At 33.2% G+C, this 21,773-nt stretch overlaps 2 protein-coding genes and 1 long non-coding RNA gene across 3 annotated transcripts; all 3 read left to right on the forward strand.

Moving 5' to 3' along the window:
* Window positions 1-2,535: 2,535 nt before the first annotated feature.
* On the forward strand, window positions 2,536-4,868 carry LOC146951806 (uncharacterized). The gene is made up of 2 exons (XR_015032538.1): window positions 2,536-2,666; window positions 4,587-4,868. It is a non-coding gene; the product is annotated as an uncharacterized LOC146951806 (long non-coding RNA).
* A 90-nt stretch (window positions 4,869-4,958) lies between these two features.
* Window positions 4,959-5,537, forward strand: LOC146951807 (uncharacterized). Its single transcript, XM_085741476.1, has one exon. The coding sequence runs from the start codon at window positions 4,959-4,961 to the stop codon at window positions 5,535-5,537; it is 579 nt and encodes a 192-aa protein (XP_085597602.1).
* A 1,376-nt stretch (window positions 5,538-6,913) lies between these two features.
* Window positions 6,914-10,095, forward strand: LOC146951808 (cysteine proteinase 15A). The gene is made up of 4 exons (XM_085755974.1): window positions 6,914-7,416; window positions 7,542-7,661; window positions 8,697-8,940; window positions 9,091-10,095. Exons 1-4 carry the CDS (start codon window positions 6,958-6,960, stop codon window positions 9,360-9,362), a joined length of 1,095 nt encoding a protein of 364 aa, XP_085612100.1. The 5' UTR covers window positions 6,914-6,957; the 3' UTR covers window positions 9,363-10,095.
* The last annotated feature ends 11,678 nt before the right edge of the window (window positions 10,096-21,773 follow it).

The raw sequence follows: 21,773 nt of genomic DNA on the forward strand, positions 1-21,773 counted from the left end.
ATTGAACGATGAAGAAAAATCATCCTTAATTGTTCATTCCATGTCCCAATTGAGCAGTTGCCAATGTCATAGAAGGAATTAATTTCAATAAAACCTCCTTGAAAAAAATCAATCAATCCTTTGAATTAAGATTAAGATATCAGTAGTATGTCAACGTGATGTTTGAACTATGGTAAATTCTTAGGTATGTTATGACGGTATTTTTCGATTATATAGGCTGTGTTTATCATTTTAGTTCACTTCACACGAATTAAAAATTAGGTTAGTTTGTGTTTGGAGCCGTTAACTCATTTATCGAATCTTTAAGAAAAAAACTCATTTATTGAAGAATTTTTCTATCATGTGCAAATTTGCACATGTTATGAATTGTGGAGTTTACTAATTAATCAGTTATATCCTAAAAAAATTAATAAATTCTAAAAATGAAAAAAAAATATTTATTATAAAGTATGATCTAATTTTAACTATTTTAAAATTATATTTAAAAGTATGATTATTTATAGTAAAAAAAACTACTTTTTTTTAAGGAATATTAAAAAAACTATTGTAAAGTTTCAAAATATTATATATTTTTTAAACGATCAACGGCAGGTGAAGAAATTAGATTTTTTTTATTTTTTTATTTTTTTAAAGGGTGAAGAAATTAGATAGTAACAAAAGTTGCTTCTTAGTGTACCAAAAATAAGTTGCTTCTTTTTTTGTGTGGACGGAATATAAGTTGCTTCTTGATGCTTCTTTCCTAAAATTGACCACAACATTTAAAAATGAGCGATAGTGACAACGTGACAACAAAATCAAATAAAAATCAAGGATAGAAATGTACAAACAAATTTGAATAAAGAAGATATTTTTCCTCTCATCTTGATAACTTTATTGTCAGACGCAAAACAAAAAACAAATAATGGAATTTATAAGTTGCAAGAAAACAACAATTATAGCCAATCCACGAGTAACACTTTGCATCGAATTGTGTATTTTTATGCCGATTCAAATTGTGCTTTTTACATTTACATCTGTATAAAATAAATTTATCTAAAAAAAAATCTGTATAAAATAAAATTATATTATACACAAAAAGTTATTTCAAAGGGATTTCACACAAAAAGTTGACACCACTATACATTGAAGTGGTGGTAGAAGTATTAATTGGCTAAACTGGGATAAGATGACTGCTTGTAAAGATCACGGTGGTCTTAACTTTCGCGACTTTGAAGGTTTTAATCTTGCCATGCTAGGTAAGCAAGGATGGAAGCTCCTCACAAACTCTTCCTCTCTCCTCACCAAAGTTCTCAAAGCTAAATATTTCTCTAGAAGCGGGTTTTTGGGCGCCACTATTGGTCATAGTCCAAGTTTTACGTGGAGGAGTATTTGGAGCACTATTCCGATGTTATCTCTTGGTTATAGGTGGAAAATCGGTGATGGTAATGATATTAATGTCTGGAAAGACCCATGGATCCGCACTCGTCGGAATTTGCGGCCTACCACATTATCGACAAGCAATCTCATCAATCTGACTGTCTCTCAACTTTTCAATCCAACAACCAACACTTGGAATCGCGACTTTATTGCTTCTATAATGAACACACAAGACACATCTGATATTTGTAAGTTGCCTTTGCATTCTCGAACTCACTCTGATACCATAATATGGAATGCATCACCTAATGGATCATACACGGTTAAATCTGCGTATAAGATGTGCGTGAGTATTTCAGACCAGCGATCAAATTATCATGTCCCAGGGGATTGGAAGTTGATATGGTCATTGTGTGTCCCGCCAAAAATCAAACATTTTTGCTGGAGATTGCTTCGCGGTTGTTTACCTACAAGGTCTAATTTGCAAAGTCGTGGAGTTCATTGCCAGTCAACTTGTGTGGTCTGCAATCGCGACCTGGAAGATGAAATGCACATGTTTATGCATTGTAAATTTGCTACAGACTGCTGGAAAGCATCGAATCTTTGGGGTAAGATAGCATCGTATATGACGTCAAACGGTAGTTTTTCCTCTATTATGTTTGTCATCCTTAGATCGCTTGAAGTGGAAAATCGTGCTGAATTTATAGCTATATTATGGAGTATTTGGCGTGCGTCTAATGCTTGCTTATTGTAACAGCCCGTTTTTCGCTAGATTTATTTTATTATTTATTTATGTGTGTTCTATGTGCTCTTATGTGATTAATTGTCTCTGTGTGTATTTTTTGGTTGGGATTCGTAGAATTCGGTGTTAGAAGGGTATTTTAGTCATTTTGGGCTTAGGGGCATTTTGGTCATTTTGAGGGCAGTGGCAATTTTGTAATTTTTCAGAAAGTTATTTTTAGTGCTTAGTGAGGATTTTATTTTACTAATTGCTAGAGGGTGTAGTAATTATTTTATTTACCGTTAAGTGACCGTTAGTGTTATATTTTACCGGTAAGTGAGTAGTGACATTTTGAGTGTTAGAATAGAAATGGGTTAGGCCCATTAAGGTTTAAGAAATAAGCCCAATTGAGTAGAGCTAGTATATAAACTCTAGTTGTTGGTAAAACTAGGTTTTACAAACATTTTCATTTCATTTGAGAAGAGAAGAGAAAGAGGCTAGAGGGAAGAACAAGGGTTAGAGCTTGAAGAGGGGATTCATCATCTAGGAGCTCAATTGAAGCTTGGGTTAGAGATTCTTGGTGCTAGAGGTAAGGGGGGTTAGGTTTCAACCATAATTCGTTTTTTGTTTTCTCTTTACCCATTTTTGTTGAATTGATTAATTGAACCTAATTGTTGTCAAATTCGTGCATAATTGTTGTTGTTATGTTTGAGAACATGATTTATGTGATAATTGCATGTTAGTATGTGAATTAACATGTTCAAATGCATAGTTGTTGGTGTTTTGTGTTCTTGAGCAAGTTTGATGAGAATTGATGTTGTGATGTTGAATTATGCATGAATTTGTGTTCATTAGTTGTTGTTATTGATTTGGAACATGTTGTTGTTGAATTGGTACTTTGGGTATCAAGATTGGTGAATTAATGATGAGATTTGATATTGTTGTTGAAAATTGAGAATGAATTGAGAAATTGGTGAATTTGGTTATGTTGATGATTTGATTCCAAAACTTGTATGGGTTTAAGTGTATTGAACCTATTTTGACCAATAAACACTTTCTGGAACTTGTTTTGGTGATTTGGGGGATTGAAAATGGGATTTTGGGATGAATTTGGGTTAGAACCCGTAACTGAGTTCTGGGAATCTGATGTAGGACGCTTTCGCGTGCTTAGGACGCTTAAGCATCCCATCAGCGTCCCAGAAGCGTACCAAAAGCGTGCTGTTCCAAGAGTTCTGGAACTAGGACGCTTAAGCGTGCAGAGGACGCTTTCGCGTCCTAGCCTCAGTTCAGCAAATTTTGATTTTTGTTTTCGAGCACTTGGGGACCAATCCGATACTTCTAAAATGTTTCTTTGGACTTAATTAACCTCTGTTTATGCCTTTAATCCTACTGGAACATGATTTGATTTGGTTTGGACTAGAATTTGTAAAAATCGTCTAACTTTTATAAAAACGGTTCGAACGTTGATTTTTCCGAAAACTCGTTTTTTCTCCGGAATTTGAGGTGGGATTAAAGTTGTATATTGTTTATATGATTTCTAAAAATGGTTGTGATTGGTTCCATCAAGTTTGAACTTGTTTTGCTTCGAAAATGGAAAATTTTGTGAAAAGTGATAAAATGAGACGAACCTTGGGTTTTTCGTGAATTCGTCGCATTTGGCCGATGAAATGCTTATGTACCCTCTACTGCACACATATGTGAATTGTGAGAATACAAGGCATAGGCAATTGAGCTTGTTTACTTGGTTTTGACTCAAATGTTCAATTAATTTAATGTTGTGATTTTGAGAGACGAACTTGACTAAAGATGACTTTTGAGAATCAATTGACTGTGAATCCTTTATGGAAAGTTATTATATGTTATAGGGAGATGATTGGTGTTGTAATTATGTGACAACTATATGTTGTGTGATTTTTGGATGTGGTTGGTGATTGTATATATGATATGTAATGGTGAATTGTTAATGATTGCATATATACAAGTATTGGTGATGGTGAGGTGATTATTGTTTGTGTGAACATATGCATTTGTAGTTGAGTCATATGTTCATGCATACATGACTGATGGTGGTGGATTATATATCCAATGGAGGTGATTACGATGTTTTTGTTGCATCAAAGGTGACGACCTTGAGGTGTTTTGGTACCACATGCATCTAGATGAGTCTAGAGACATTGCATAAACTGTTGGTGGATTGAATTGCATTAAGATGTGTTTGATGGTTGATTATTGCTAATTGTACTTGCGGATTGAATTGTTAATTGTTGATTGACAAGGTGAGGTTGTAATATGTGTAAGATACACTTGTGGATATGAACTTGATATAATGATATTGAATGATCTTGGATTATTACATGTTGTGAATATGGTGGAACTATGCATGAATTGTCATTCTTTATCCTTGATTATATCTTTCATTTTCAAAGTTCTTATTAATCTTATATGGATTATGATGATGTAATGCTAACCCTCAGTGGTTTACCACCTACCTTTCTGTATGGACGGGTAGATGGAGTGCAGGATGCTTAGTGTTGCTTGTTGATGCCGAGGAGTGGAGTCCTCTTTTTCATGCAAGTGTCTAGATTAGGGCTCTGATCTAGGATAGTCTTTGCATGTTGTTATTTGACTTTATGTTTTGAAATTGTTGAGCTATTTTGTTATTTGGAGTTTGGAGAATACATATGTATTTTATTGGAGATCCAGATATGTCTATGAATTATATGTATATGTTCCGCTGCTATGTGATGTGACATGATCGTTATGCATGTATCAATTGTGGTTTATTTGGAGACGTAGCATCTATTTCTAGGATATGATTGTATATTCGCGCGTTTTACCGCTTATTAGAAATAGGGTGTTACACTTATGGGAACAAAAACCAATGAATGCACACGCATCTTGGGTTCTAGCATTGGATACTGTTCGAGATTTCATGTGGTGCAACCGTCCCAATGATACTATGCAGTCAGCTACTCCAAGATGGACTAAACCGCAGGCAGATTGGATAAAGTGTAATGTTGATTGTGCCCTTTTCGAAGCCGAAGGAAAATTTGGTGTTGGTATCTGTTTTCGAGACAACCTTGGACATCTTATCCAAGCTCACTCAATGGTTTTTCCCTCTATTTCAACCGCAGCTGAGGGTGAAGCTACTGCTCCACAACAAGCTCTCCAAATTGCTCTCGATCTTGGTCTCAATCACATTGTTTTTGAAACTGATTGTCAGCTTGTTATGAATGTTGTTCTTAGTAATAGCCCGTATGTTAATGAGCTAGGAAGTTTACTCTCTAACTTTAGGACTTTGCTTTTTTCTAATGCTACTTATGTTTTAGCTTATGTTAGGAGACAAGCTAATAGAGTCGCTCATAATCTTGCTCGAGCGTCTATATTACATGCTAGTCCCAGTATTTTCAATCATCCTCCCTATTGTATTGACTCTATTATTTTAGATGAAATGAAATGAGCTATCTTTCCTTCAAAAAAAACTATATATTGAAGTAATTTATCATTTACGTGTGCACTTAAATAAATTTTTGGTTACACATCTTATCTAAACATGATTTTGCAAACTTAAGTAATTGAGTTCAAGTGATGAATTTGCTTCACCAAAGATGAATTGTATGGAAGAATCCGAATTCAATTATTAGATAGAACAATTCTTAGTTAGATTATCGTTATTTCACGACCGAACTTTAAATTCTTATGACACTTTTCTGTAAAAGCAGAAGGGCTAACAAAAAAATGATTATGCAGTCTCAAAAGCTAAACCAAATACACGATTAATAATTGTGACTGTATAAACATTGTATATTTTTGTCATTCCAAGTATATTATTTTATTATGGTTTATATATGAAGCAATAGACATCATTTGAAAACTTATAAACACAAAAAAGAGATTAGGTTTGTACCTAAATGATCATCGACATTATCCAACTTACTAGTCTTTACATTAACAATTAAACTAATCCTTCCTAACAAACTGTATAAATTAATAGTTTTCTAAAAGATAAATAATTAAAGAGTCTACTTAGTGTTATTTGTCATTATACAATTATTTTATATATTGTCACATAGACTAACAAATATAACTCTTATTTATTAATTGGTGCGACAATAAATCATTTGACAAATGTGTAAAAAACTATATACCATATATATTAATATTTTTTGGATCATGTTAGGCACTGGTTAAGGAGTTAAATATAGTAGTATTTTGCATTGAAAGTTGTGCTGTCATTGCATTAAAAGCTTAAAAAGTGTTCTTTTTAACTTAAAATTTCCACTTTTGGCTTCCTTAACCAGTGCCCCGGGGCACGGGTTAACATTTCCCATATTTTTTTGATGGGGCCATAGAGTATATTAAAGTATACATAATTAATCTGTCAAAAAAAAAGTATACATAATTAAACAATAATATTATTTTTTAATCAATAATAATTATAAGGTGTTAGTATTATATTTCCCATAATTTTGGGCAAGTTAACAAAATTGGATGACAAAATCAAGAGAAATGATATTTTGACAACCTTTTTTTGACAACTTTTGAACAACTTTCTCTCTCATACTCACATGATATTGTTATCCTCTCTCTTCCCTTTTCTCTCTCCATTGTTTTTGACCAATAAGAAGTGAGAAAAATAAAGTTGTCAACAAAGTTGTCATCAAATGGATGTCAAAATATCATTACTCAAAAATCAATGAACATAGTAGGTATTTGGAGAAGTGTGCACTCTCAAGTTGCAGAAACAACCCACCATTCATAAAACAACACGTGTCTCAATCCCAATGGATAAGTTTCCTATAAAATATCATTGAATAGGAGAACTTCAATTCCATTATCTCACTCTAACCAAATCCACTTTCCTTTCTCTCCCAACAACCATGGCCCATCGTTTCCTCATCGCACTCTTCCTCTTCGCCGCTGTTGCAACCGCCGCACAAACCCTCTCCGATGACACCAACTCCGACGATCTTCTCATCCGACAAGTCGTCGACACCGCTGAAGATCACATACTAAACGCAGAGCATCACTTCACAACGTTCAAGTCAAAGTTCAGCAAAAACTACGCAACAAAAGAAGAACATGATTACCGATTTGGCGTGTTCAAATCAAATCTCATCAAAGCGAAGCTTCACCAGAAGCTTGATCCTTCTGCGCAACACGGAATCACTAAATTTTCCGATTTAACGGCGTCTGAGTTCCGTCGTCAGTTTCTTGGACTGAACAAACGTCTCCGTTTACCGGCTCACGCTCAGAAGGCTCCGATTCTTCCTACTAACAATCTCCCAGAGGATTTTGATTGGCGCGAGAAAGGTGCCGTCACTCCCGTCAAGGATCAGGCATGTATCAGTACTAATTTTCTTTTATATTTGGAACGGAGAAATTAATTAAGTAGTTAATAATTAATGATTAAGCATGATTATGGTGATTTAATTGATGATTTGTTTTGATTTGGTGTGATTAGGGTTCATGCGGTTCGTGTTGGGCTTTTAGTACAACTGGAGCTTTGGAAGGAGCAAATTATTTGGCGACTGGGAAGCTAGTGAGTCTTAGTGAGCAACAGCTTGTGGATTGTGATCATGTGGTTAGTTTTCAATCTCTTGATTATTCCTTTTTTGTTTAAATTTTTGTTGCAGGTTCTTTTTATTTTGGTGTGTATGGTTTGTGGTTATTATTTGTTTGGTTTGACCTAATTCATGAATTGAATTGAATCAATAATTGGTTAATTTTTTTTTCTTCTTCAGATGTTCTGTTATTGGTTCATTTTGTTCATATATTTTGTACAAGTTTAGTTTGTTTGTTTATTTATTTAAATGTGGATTACAAACCTGGTGAACTGAATTGAACCAACATCTTGGTTGAGTTGGTTATGGTTTGGGTATGATGAAATAAATTTGTTAATCCAAAGAGATGGAACCATTTGTTTTAGAATGGTTGTCTTAATTTTCTTTGACTTTGTAAATAATGAATTTTCTAAATCAAAATCATTTAAGTGCTGAGAATTTCTGATCATAATGTGTTCCTATATGGAGTAGAGTTGAATCACTTGGCTTGCAATGAGTCCTACCTGTTTGGTTGGATTCTTCTTAAGCTGTTTCAACGGGCAAACACGCTCTGATGTCAACGTAAGGTAGAAGTCAAATATGTGCTTTGTGTCTGATAAGTACTTTCATTTTTAAAGATGGAAGTGAAGTGAAATGACCATGCCTAAAGTGCTCACTCCCTCTTTACAATAATTAGAGTCTGAGAAAGACTTGAGGACTTCCTTAAGATCGGTTCTGGGAAACATAAGTGACCTCTTTTGATTATGATTATTACTCTTTCAGAATACATTTAGTTGACTGAGTTTTTTAAACCTGAGGTCAAAGATGGGTTGGATCCGAGTTTTATCCTCATCCATAATTATTATTATTTATGCTAATCTGTAGAATATTGAATTGAATGTCCCCTTATTTTGATGTTTTTGTTTAATTTTATAGTGATGTAAAGGTGTCTTCTTGTCTTAACTTTATATGTCCATGCTTGTTGTATTCTCATGTGTTGTCCATTTTTTTATGCTAAAAGATAGCAGAATGTTCCACCATCGATGTATATTAATTAATGGCTATAAATCTTGCAGTGTGATCCAGAGGAACGTAATTCTTGTGACTCTGGCTGTAACGGTGGATTGATGAACAACGCGTTCGAATACATACTCCAGTCTGGGGGAGTAGTGTCAGAAAAGGACTATGCTTACACCGGAAGAGATGGATCCTGCAAGTTTGACAAAAGCAAGATTGTAGCTTCCATATCTAACTTCAGTGTCGTTTCTCTAGACGAAGACCAAATTGCTGCAAATCTAGTAAAGAATGGCCCTCTTGCAGGTAGCTAATTGTTCTCTGAAAAATTATTGACTGCGTCACTTGTATTCTCAACACTTTACATAGATATATCTGTTAGATCATCCCTAATTTTTATGATACGAATTGAATGCCTAATTATAGAAATACCGACTTATGCTTTGTTTGGTGCAGTTGCTATCAATGCTGCGTGGATGCAGACATATATGAGTGGTGTCTCATGCCCATACATCTGTGCCAAAGCACGTTTGGATCATGGGGTTCTTCTAGTTGGTTTTGGCAGTGGTGGCTATGCTCCCATTCGATTGAAGGAAAAGCCTTACTGGATCATAAAGAATTCATGGGGCCAGAATTGGGGTGAGGAAGGATATTATAAGATCTGCAGAGGCCGAAATGTATGTGGAGTGGATTCCATGGTCTCCACTGTTGCTGCAGCTCAATCTTGATTCTGGTGGTTCTCATAGCATGTGATAATAAGCTAGTTGAATTTGTGTAAATATATTATCATGAAGTTGCGAATCTATCTTCTGATGCTGGCAAAACTATTTCCGCATAGTATCAGGAAACTGCCACGATTATGTTATTTATGTAGGTAGGAATTATGTATGCTTGTTATTCCTGTGATGTTTATCTATAGCCATTCCAATGTGGCAGTTACATGAATCGGAAAATAATAAGTATAAACTTTATTAGTTTGTGGAGCATATGTGAAATATCAGTTTAGCGTGACTGGGATAGGAGTGGTTCTTCCCACACTCTCAATGTCAGTTTTTATAATCTTGTAATGCCATGATGACTAATAGGATAATACAGCCATTCCAATGTGGCAGTTACATGAATCGGAAAATAATAAGTATAAACTTTATTAGTTTGTGGAGCATATGTGAAATATCAGTTTAGCGTGACTGGGATAGGAGTGGTTCTTCCCACACTCTCAATGTCAGTTTTTATAATCTTGTAATGCCATGATGACTAATAGGATAATACAGCCATTCCAATGTGGCAGTTACATGAATCGGAAAATAATAAGTATAAACTTTATTAGTTTGTGGAGCATATGTGAAATATCAGTTTAGCGTGACTGGGATAGGAGTGGTTCTTCCCACACTCTCAATGTCAGTTTTTATAATCTTGTAATGCCATGATGACTAATAGGATAATACAAGAAAGTTTATCTTCTTTCTGTGTGCGTATTACCTTTGAATTTGTGTATGAATAGTGTTTGTATGGCGCATGCGCAGGAATTCTAATTTCAGAAGACTTAGACTTCAAAATGTACATCTTACTCAGACCTTAATCCTTAGAGTAGTAATACTAATTACTAAACAATGTTTCTCTATTAGCAAAAGCGTAGGTTTATACTACCTTAGTGGCATTCACTTTAGTAAATGCTATCGATCTAGAAAGTAAAGAAAACCTGAAAAGAGATTTTTCCAGGCTTTGAGTTAGTAGGCTATATTTTATCAGATCATGCTAGTAATAGTGCAGTAATCAATCAATCTACAAAGCTTTTTATCTGAAACTATCTATTTGAAAACTAGTTTCAAGCTTCGTATTATAATAACATGATAAAAACGTAGCTTTATAGCTAAGCTTGTAAGTGATATATAGTTCATGTTTTCTGTACAACAGTAAGACCCCGTTTGGTTTGAGCGTATTTTGAGCTTATGAAAAATAACTTACGCAAATAAATAAGCTTTTATTTTAATTTATAAGTTCTCACTAACGAAAATTGTATCTTCATAACCCGTTTTTTCATAAACTACCTTAAAAATTTATAAATAATACATAAAAATGTATTTATTTGCATAAGCTGTTTTACATAAGCTCTAAAATAAGCTAATCCAAACGAGCTCTAAGTCTGACCTCAAACTGTAGTTACTGACTAGATCAGTCAACGGCTGGAAATTATAAGGGTGTGTTTGTTTCAAGTTTATCAAATTTATTTCTAGGAATAACATTCCTTGGAACTTTAAGATGGGAAGTATTTCCAAGGTTTATAGAAAAAAATGTTTGTTTAACATTATAATATTCTCGGGAACCATAAAAATAGGAATTATAATAGGCAATTACATATGAAATTATCCATTTTCTTTGGGAAAATTTTTCTATTCCCCGAAACGTTTTATACCCAAGAATAAAATTTAGTAAACGTGTAACAAACATAGGCATGCATATTTCTATCTTTTATTCCCGGGAATCCACGAATATAACTTGAAACAAACGCACCGTAAGTTCATAACCTTTCCACTTAAACTACAGGCTTTTTACTTTGTGTTCTTTAAGAAAACTACAATTAGAGGGACAAACAAAAAATTAGAGTGACAAATAAGAGGGGGGAGATTATCAGGCTATAGTGTCCAAATGGTCACATATTCAATCTAAAGTTGCATTGTTCGGCTACAAACTACAAACTGGGTGGTAATGTGGTATGTAGGGATAACTTCTCAGCCCCAGTGAAAATACGAATTTTGCTCTCCACCCAGCACATTTTGCTCGCACCCTGCAACCATGTCAAAATTGCCCTTACGCATGTTAACTCACGCAATGTTCAATTTCTTTGTTGTTTCTTCTCTCATTTTCTACTTTCGTTTTCTAGCATCATGTGTTTGTTAACTATGAAGATTAAGTCATTTGGCCATCAATTAACTCACGTATTTCTTCTTTCATTTGAGCATTAAATTCATACAAAGATAAAGCCAAAATAAATTGATAAAAATTATAGAAACAAGCCATCAATTCATACACGTGAAGCCCATTAATTCTACAACAACTAACAAAAGCTAACAAAAGCAGGGGTATTGATTTTTCAATTGCTGACAAAAGTAAAAAGCAATAGCAGATATGATTTTCAATTCCTGATATGAATTTTCGCAGATATGAACCTACGTGAGTTAACTCACGCGGGGTGTAACACCTGCGTGAGTTAACTCACGCAATGATTTACACATGCGTTACTTAAGTAGCGCAACGTTAGTTAACTTGCGCATTAATTTACACTTGCGCAAGTTAACTAGCGCAGGGTCATTTTGGGCATGACTGCAGGGTGCGAGTAAAACGTGCTGGGTGGAGAGCAAAATTCTGAAAATACTCTGGAACTCTCCCTAGTTAAGCCCTTAACATTGTAAGAAAACACTTGGGAGTCCCCCTTACCATCAGCACGTCATAAGGCAACCCGAGTGCTTGTTTTAGATCTGAAAAACATTTTTTTTCCTTTCTAAAGGCTTGTAAGGCTCCAAAGGAAAATATGGCATTTTACTATTAATCAATTCATTCGTTCTTTTAACACATGTTGCTTTTGAAATATTTTTGGTTACAAACGATGAACTAATTTGTTAACAAGGAAAAAAAAAAGATATTTTTTAAGAATGTTGTATGATAAGTGTATATTTTTTTTTGTATTTTTAGTAACCACTTTATAAAAACTTACACCCTCCGGTCACTATTATAAGCAAAATTTCACTTTTTAGGTTCATTCAATAAATGATGTATGTGGTCTATTTAATGGACCACATACATCATTTATTGAATGAACCTAAAAAGTAAATTTTTGCTTATAATAGTGACCGGAGGGTGTAGATAATTAATGAAAGGTGAGAGTATAATTGGAGCTCACTTCGGTGACTTGAAGACGGAAAAATCATTGTGAATTTAGTGTGTTTTATGAAAGATAAAGATGAAAGAGAAATAATAAATGAGAGTGTGTGATATAAAAGAGAGAGAGATATACATAAAGTCACGGTGACTTTTCCATCGAAGCTAGATCCAAAGATAATTAGAGACATACTTTGCAGAAGTGAAGCGGGTGGTGCATAAACAAAAGTCTATTGAAACAAATATTTTTGTTTACCGACTTACAACAAGTGTCGTAACCATTACCAATTTATGTTACTTATCGACTCTTCAATTTTTTCCATTAAGTCTTGGATACATATGTTGCGTTATTTGAAGGCCATGAAAGTTTGACCATGCAAGTTTGGATACATATGTTCATACTACTAATATTAATGTTGAGCTTCGTGATATTTCTTATGGATTGTAACTTACTTGAAATCATAGATCTAGTGACATCATTTACGGGTCAAATTCTCAAACAACTTTGACTTTTATCAAAGAGGGAGTTCCACCTTATCACCATTTTGCTCCTCTTATTTGATAACATTCATTCATTTATGTCAAGGATTGAAATGTTGTGTTTACTCATACTTTGCATGAAGGAAACTCTTGCGCAAATTGACTTGCTAAATTAAATGCGTCACTTTCTCATGAGCTCAAGATCATTTCAACATATTCATCTCCCCTCTTGAGCTACGGTTTAGCTGATGCTAGGGGAATCTTATTCCTCCACCTTTAGTTTTTACTCTCTTTCTTGTTGTTCTAGTTTTTCCCATTGATAAAAAAAGAGAGTAAAGCTCTCTCCTTATGAATTAGGTGTTCCACAATAATCTTATTCTTTTCATCTTCCCGTATCTGTTGAAGAAGAAAAATATTTTTCTAATCTACGGGATTATGTTTGTGAAAATCAACAATATGGACAGGAATGTCCACTTTAGTGTGTGCCTCAGTTTTCTTATGTAACTAAGGAAAATTTTTAGATTTTTCAAAACCTTGATCACTTGCTTCGTAACATCTTTATCAGTTTCATGACGTAATTATGGTAAAATCATATGTTTTTCTTTATTTTAGTAGTTTGGCAGAAAAAAAAATGCTCTTTTAATTAGAGTTCTATCTATTTCTTCCTGGAAAAGTGTTATTATTTCAATCAAAATATCATTAATATCTTCATGTAAAAGAAATTACAAATTAATTACAACTTTTGTTCTTTTTGTAGAAATTTACCCTTGAAAATAAAATTTACTTTCCAATTTATAAATTAAAAACATAGGGAAACTATAATTAAAATAAGTTCATGGAATATACTTAATATAGATATTGTGATATTAAATCAAAACCAACATCATTCAATAAAACATATATACAATAAAGCGCAATTTTGTCCGTCTTTTTCCTACATTATATTGTAGTAGTAGTATTTCTTTTCCAACTGAAATTCATTTTAATACATATGGATAGTTGATACATTTTTAGAAGTACACTTTCAGACACTTTATGTATTCTAAATCACCATTTTAAAAATACGTGAGCTTTTTAAGCTAAGAGGTAAAATGTAGGAACCAACATAAAAGTAAGACCACAAACATTTAGAGATGTATCCACAAAGTCATTGATGGTTGCTTTTTTCTCTCTATTTACTCATTATCTTGATTAACGTTCGAAAGATAATTTATGAACGGTATTTTTTATGTGTTTAAAAGATTAAGAAGATAACTACTGAAGATTGTTTTTCAAAATCCAGAACGAATATAAAAGAACATTGCTTTTCTCCTAACAAAAAACACTCACTTCCAACTGAATTGCCTAAAATACCATTGCATGAGTTAATTCACGCAAGTGTTATACCCAACGTGATTAAATCACGCTGCATAAGTTAACTCACGCAGATGTTATACCCCGAGTGAGTTAACTACGCTCGTTTTAAACATTCCAAAAGCTATGAAATTGTTTTGCAGAACTGGAAGAAGAAGACAAAGAAGAGAAGTAAGTAGCACATGTGTTAACTCACCCATGATGTCAATTACACATTTCATTTCCACTTTAAATACCCCATGTTTGAACATGAAATGAATTGAAATTTGAGGCGGTGGGATCCACCAAGGGTGAAAGAGGTCATTGTTAATTGTTATTATGTTGTTTGTGACATTCCATTGTACACATGGATGAAAACATGGATCATTATCGGTTATAACAATAAGATTAAGTTGGTATCATGGGTTAGTTAACACCTGTGCTACTTACTGCTCTTCTTTGTCTTCTTCTTCCGGTTTTGCAAAACAATTTCATAACTTTTGAAATGTTTAAAACGAGCGTAGTTAACTTACGCAAAAATATTTTAGGTAGTTCGGTTGAGAATGACCCTTTTTTATTAGGAGAAGAGCATTTTTCAAAGACAAACCATCAAAGCCATAAACATATAACTTACAAGGCCCATCACAAACTCTGTAGATGTATAATTGAAGGTCATGTATATTAAACAAACTCTTTGTTACTCAACCAATTTGATGCTTAATTTTTGGTAGCAAATATTTGTAAGACTGAGATAGTAACTCGTCATTGGTAAAATTCATTAACCACTAGCTTGAGCTCAATTGCTTGATTGCACAATATTTTATTTAATTATATAATCTATACTATATATAAAGAAAACTACCAATTTGAGCACGTTTGGGTTGAATTTTTCTTTCCAAAAATATTCTCAATTTTCAATACAAATAATACATGTAACAAATAGATAAGAATAAATTTAAATATTAAAACAAATGTAACAAACACGATATGAATATATATATTTTTTGTTTTTTTTTACCTTTATCATTTAAAAAATGTAACAAACAAGATGAGTATGTTTATACTTACTTTTTCATCATTCCAGTTATACCCTTAAACAACTTTTTCTATAATAAAATTGTTGTTGGTGTCATTAAAAAAAGAATTTAGATTATATATATTTTTATATTGTATTAATGTCGGTGTCGTTGAAATGGATAATCATGGTTACTTTGATTTTTTATAACTTGAAAGCAACAAAATTTATATTTTTATTGGTTTTAAGCAAAATCAAAATTTCATAAAAAAAACACAGTTTATAATTTTCAAATGTTAACGCAATAAAAAGAGCGGAAAGACGGGCACGTGAGTACCCGACTTTTCGTTAGTAATCTATAATGATAAAGGCTAATTATGAGAGTTTGTTTCAATACAATCCATGCTTTGAAAGTTGTGAAAATATTGTTAGGACATAACTCAAATTAAGGATAAAGTGAAACAAAGTCTTTTTCTAAAGAAGAACCAAATAGTAGTATTTCCACAAAGGAAAATGTCTCCCAATTTGTAATTCTACACTGAAATCCAGCATAAAAGGCCACTAATGCTACCTTAAAAAAGTGATTCCACTTACCTCTCTATCTAAATCTCTCTCTTCTTATCTCTTTACATTTTAAAACTATATCGGCGAGTTATGCATATTAAAAGCTGTAAATATAGGTACTAATAATTGTTTATGCAGAAGAAACTAATTATGTCTCTCTCATTTGCACAACTCACATGCAATTTCTACAGCTATAACCCTACAGTAAAGTGTCCTGTGACTGGCTTGTTTATTTTAGGACCACTGTGTGTGTTGTGTTGCTGAGCAGGTAACAAGCAGAAGAGAAAACAGCTTGGTTGGCATACTACGGGCCATCACCTATATTCCTTTCTATTCTTTGCACAAACCCTACCTAGCCTGTGTGTGACCATCATATCAAAGCCCTAGTTTCTCTGAGTTCTCTTGTAGAAATTAAGAATCTGGAAACTTTTAACTATTCAAGTCAAGTGAATTACTCAAACTACGTTTCTTTTGTTAAGTGAATAGTTAAAATTAAAAAACAAAATTGAAGTGAATAGTGAGTAAATCAATATATCATGTTGGTTTTTTTACAGCTCATGTTGGTTTGAAACTTGCGCAATCTTAGGACCTAGTGAATAATAACATTTCCTGTCATTGCCGCATAATTAACTGTCCGATATAAATATTTGCCAGTACATTTATTTTGGCATGATCAAAGTCAATTTCATGTTCACAAATTTGGCAGGACATATGCCAACAAAAATAATTGAATTTGAAGTGTAGGTTTGATTCCAAGTTAATAAAAATTACAAAATTGATTTCAAGTTAATTGATTTTATAAAATTAAAGTAAGAGGAAAGTTAAATGAATTATGCATGAATATATCTATGTAAAGTGAGTTGAACAATAAGTTTGAATGTTAAAATCAATTTTATAATCAAAAGCTTCAATTTTTAGCTTCGAGTTGGATCAATTTTAAAGGCAAAATCAATTATACTCGAAGCAAACATGCCAAAATCAATTATACATATGTAAAAATCATTTTGGCCATCTAAAAGTAAAACCAGACATGTTTAATTTATTTATTGCAACACTATCTTGAATAAAATTATTTCCAATGAAAAATATATGGTTTCAAAACGTTGATGTTAATTAATTCATCAATATGATGTGGTACCCAGGACACTTCGTAGAATATTTAAGTCTCTTACGGAGCCTGTATATAATTGAGTCCTTTTAAAGAGTCCCTCAAAACGTGCATGTTAATTATCAAATCATAATTTATAATGGGTGTGAAAAAATCAACAAAAAAAGTTGATACAATCTTTTTTTTTTTGTCAAGTAGGTTAGTGGCTAGAATTCACCTTTTTCAAGGTGAATAAGTGGGGTGTCCGGGGTTCGAACCCCGGCCCCTGCATATAACAATGCATGTTCCTGCCAACTGAGCTATGCTCACGGGGACATTGATACAATCTTTTTAGGGTTCATTGAGATCATTTTTCTTCGTAATACAAAATCCTCCTCATTTGGGAGAACTTAAAAATTGTATTCCAGGAGAGTTTTAGAGTTTATATATGTTCTTCAAATTTAATTTATGTTGTTATAATATTCTTAAAATTAATAATTTAGTAATCATAAAAATTAATTTATCATTCTCTAAAAAAATGTTTTTTCAAAAATTATGAAAGATTTATCAATTTTCCCTTATATTTTTCACCTTTCATTCCATTCCCTTCCAAACTTCTAAACAAAGCCCAAGTGTCCGTAGCCCAGAAGTTAGGGAGACGGAGGATCATCTCTTGGCAAAATGCATGTTTGCTTGCTCGATATGCATGTACAATTTTTTAATTGGTTTGGTTTATTGATAGTTATACTGAGGGACCTTTTCACGTCGCTAGAAAGTTGTTGCTTTCATCTGAGGCCGGATGCGAGAGTAAGAGGATTGTTGTTGGTTTGGCATACGCCTTTATAGTCAATTTGTAGCATGTATAAGGATTTAACCTTTTTTGCTAAGAAGATTAAATCCTTTTACACCCTACATTATTTGTCTTACGATTGGTATGTAAATCCTTTAGATTGTATGATTAGATAGGTTTTATTTTTACTCTTGGGGGTGTTTTTTTTTTTTTTTTTTGTGTGGATATAATACCACTCAAATTGTCTTTAGGTCTGATACTACTAGGTACCTCTTTTCCGTTATTAAGAATATATTGACCATTTTCCATTCAATTTTTTTTTTAAATAAATACATTCTTGTAAATAAACAAATAAGACATGTGAATTTTTATTTTTATTTTTAAAAAAAGGGCAATAAAATATAAAAAATGTCTTATAATTATAAGGGATGGAAGAAGTACCGTATAAGAAAGAAAATAAAATCATATAAACACACTCTTGTATTATAAGAGTAAAATAGTCCAAGGTAATGAAACTAATAATGATAGTTTTTTTAATAGTCCAAGGTAATGAAACTAATAATGATAGTTTTTTTAAAGGCAAAATTTATTATTTACAAAGAATACTCTTTTTTTGGTGGTGGCCGGGGTTCGAACCCCGGACCTTGCATATTTTATGCATTGTTCATACCAACTGAGCTAAGCTCACGAGGACAAATACAAAGAATACTCTAATAAGCAATGATAAATTAATTAACACTTCCGTTCAAAAATAAATAAATAAATTAACTCTTCAAAAAAACAATTTAATTAAGAAGTTATGATAATCGAGGGTGTTTGAATAAAATAAGATGGTTAGAATCTATTTTAACTCAAGTAAATTGTCTTTGGTTGAAATCTAGCTACGAGAGTGTACTAGCCACTAGCATTAAAACTTTTGAGAAAATTTTGCTGCTCAATGTGATCCAACTTAATTTGAAGATCCAATTTTGCATCCTCCTCCATATGAGATTGCGATTGTGATCTCTCTTGAACAAAAATTTGTGAATGAATGATGAGTGAAGATGAGGAAAAAAAGAGGAAGACATCAAGAAAGAGAAAATAATCAAGAGAGAGAGAGAGAGAGAGAGAGAGAGAGAGAGAGAGAGAGAGAGAGAGAGAGAGAGAGAAATAATGCGGGGGAAAGATGGAGAGAAGTTTTATGGGAGATGATCCAAATCTTGATAAAAGGTATACGTCGAAAAATTTGACAATGGTAAATTATGAATTACTATAATACTTTACTTGAAAATAAAATATAAACAAAAATGTTTGTTTAAAAGTCAAAGTCAATGTTGTTAAAAATTAACTTCTCATACGCTCAATTTTTCAAGTAACATTTTGATTTATATTGTAATCTTGAGTGAGTATTTTATTTTATTTATAAAAAATAAAGTATAATTTGGACAACCCAAATGAAATCTCGAACTGTGCGTACCGATAATTAAGGGAATAAAATGTCGCTGGCATGGAACTATATTTTCGGAACACGGGATTTGATTTGAGCACCGGAAAAAGAAAGGGAATATACATTTTGTATGACTATGGCATTTGATTGGACATAAGTCTTATCTTAGCCCTAAGAGGTTACTATTTATATGCAAAAACCCTAGCTAGTGTGTTAGAAGAATAACTTCTTTTGTATTAATCATCAAAACAATTCCTAAATAAAGTAAGCATTTGATGTGTTATTGTTATATCAGTATTTCATTTTGACAATGATATGTTAGTATTATTATCATCTGATGTGATAATCAACTAGGACGCCATGTCAAGATCATGTTTATTGTGATCAAGTATTCAAAATCAATTAGTACTGAGAAATATTTGTAAAGGGCTTTATGAAGGTCTGAAATTTTAGTTTTTTTGAGAAGATTTTAATGAGGAGGATAGAAATAGATTGATGCAGTTTTTTTGGTGCTATGCCATTGAGAAGGCCGCCGCAACAACAATACTCAAGAGACTGCTATAACAGTGTTAATGTATTTCATTTTTGTTTGTTCAAAAAAAATATCGCAGCCACAATTGTGATGTAGATCGCAATTTGGAACCATATGGTCACTGTGTTTTTATAATGTGTTGTTTTTGGATTTCCAAACTGTTAAATTTGAATTTCCAAATTCTATCATCTACCGAAGTTGTTACTAGGTTGAGTCACGACCAGGTCGCTCTCTTTAAGACGTTTCGTGGCACTACCCAAAGTTGTGCAAGGTAGACTATCAACCACGCCGCCTCCAGGATAAAACAAGCCCAGCTACAACTGTTCGATTAACTACTGCACTGTAGAAAAATCGTTCGAGAATTACACCCTCAAAATATGGCTCAATCGTTTGATCGAAGCCACTCGATACGGTACGTAACCGCTCTATTCGAAACCGTTCAAATTAATATGGTATTATTACCATTCTATTATGGTGCTGAGACCACTCAAATATGGTGTTACCACCATTCTAACTTCTCCAAAACATGAATATGGCACTACGACCACTCAAATATGGTGATACCACCATTTCTCCTTAAAATTATTAAAATAATATATATACTGTTAAGATCATTCTTTAATATGATCTTAATAGCACTCTATATTCCGAAGAATCATATATTATCGAAGGGAATATGAACTTAAGACCAAGGGACTATGGTCTTAAGAACACTCTTAATACCGAAGGGACAGAAAGGAGTAGAAGCAGAAGAAACTTGTTAAAAACAAGTCGGAGGGAGAAGAGAGGAAAAAACACAGGAAGCATCAACTGTGAATTTTCGGTGCAAAGAATCAAATGGGGCGAGCTCTCCTTTTATAGGGAGAGTTTGTAACAAAAAACGAGTGACTTGGGGATTAAGTCTGCTTAATCCTTAAGCAAACGCGTTTTGTTTCTTAATTGGATATATCCGGAAGTTTCTGGATATGCTTTTGGATCGGGTCGGGTCGTAACAAATTTATTTGTTACGCGTAGCGCTTACGGATAATGATTAAATTAATTAATTAATTAATTAATTTAACATTTTCAAGTAACAATATATATATATATATATATATATATATATATATCATTTTTTTAATCCACGACCCATATATAAACACTTACTAGTTGGGGTGACCCTTCAATGTGGGACATTTTTAAGTCACACCCACACACTAGTTTTTTCATAGTGTTTTTCTTTCCAATTTTCTTCACTAGAATTAACTAGTGTTCCAACAATCCCCCACTTGACTTCAAAATGGTTTCGAGAAATAACGTAAAACGTTTCCATAAGATTTGCTAATATACAAAGGTGTCGCCAACAACTTGAACCTTTGCATAGTGGAAGGTATTCTGATTTAACAAGAGTTGCTTACAGCATTGAACTCTATCTCAGACATAGAATCCACACACAAACCTTTTCATAGGTGTATTCTAAAAGCCCGTGCGTTTTAAGGCCCTGCACGTGTATCCCGGTTTTAACGAATGCTCTAGGAATTCTGCCTCGAAATTCCATAGGATCGGCCTAAGTTCCACATTCGTATAGGTGAGTCTATCAAGGGTACTCCTGTAACTGTGTACCCCACTCAACATAGAGTATAGATCTCATTAAGAGTTACTATTACCTCATCCTTCTTTCGCTGCAGGATCATGCTTTCTATATTCTTTCTCTCATAGCATGTTCTACCACTTCATGACTTGTTTTTACCCATTGAACCTATTTCTTGGGATCTCCAGTCATTTAGGTCGGGTTACCATCACTTGTGGGCTATAGGCATTAGTCCCATCCTACTGGATGTTTCTTGGACTTTCTCTCTATTAAGTCCTTTCGTCAAAGGATCAGCTAAGTTTTCATTCGTACGTACAAAATCAACTCTAACCGCTCCATTTAGAGATACACTCTCTAATCGTGCTATGTTTTCGCCTTATCTGTCGTCTCTTACCATTGTAATAACGATTCTTAATCTTTGCAATAGCCGCGGTACTATCACAATGAATTAACACAGCAGGTAACGG

Source organism: Medicago sativa, chromosome 1 (assembly GCF_051527215.1).
Source record: "Medicago sativa cultivar Bolivia chromosome 1, Bolivia_mono, whole genome shotgun sequence".
Taxonomy (NCBI): domain Eukaryota; kingdom Viridiplantae; phylum Streptophyta; class Magnoliopsida; order Fabales; family Fabaceae; genus Medicago; species Medicago sativa.

What these genes read in the sequence shown, in the direction of transcription:
- LOC146951807 (XM_085741476.1), top strand. Translation starts at nt 4,959, where the DNA reads ATGAATGCACACGCATCTTGGGTTCTAGCATTGGATACTGTTCGAGAT.
- LOC146951808 (XM_085755974.1), top strand. Translation starts at nt 6,958, where the DNA reads ATGGCCCATCGTTTCCTCATCGCACTCTTCCTCTTCGCCGCTGTTGCA. An exon ending in TTGTGGATTGTGATCATGTG is followed by an intron (nt 7,662 to 8,696) that starts GTTAGTTTTCAA and finishes TAAATCTTGCAG; the next exon opens with TGTGATCCAGAGGAACGTAA. An exon ending in AAAGAATGGCCCTCTTGCAG is followed by an intron (nt 8,941 to 9,090) that starts GTAGCTAATTGT and finishes TGTTTGGTGCAG; the next exon opens with TTGCTATCAATGCTGCGTGG.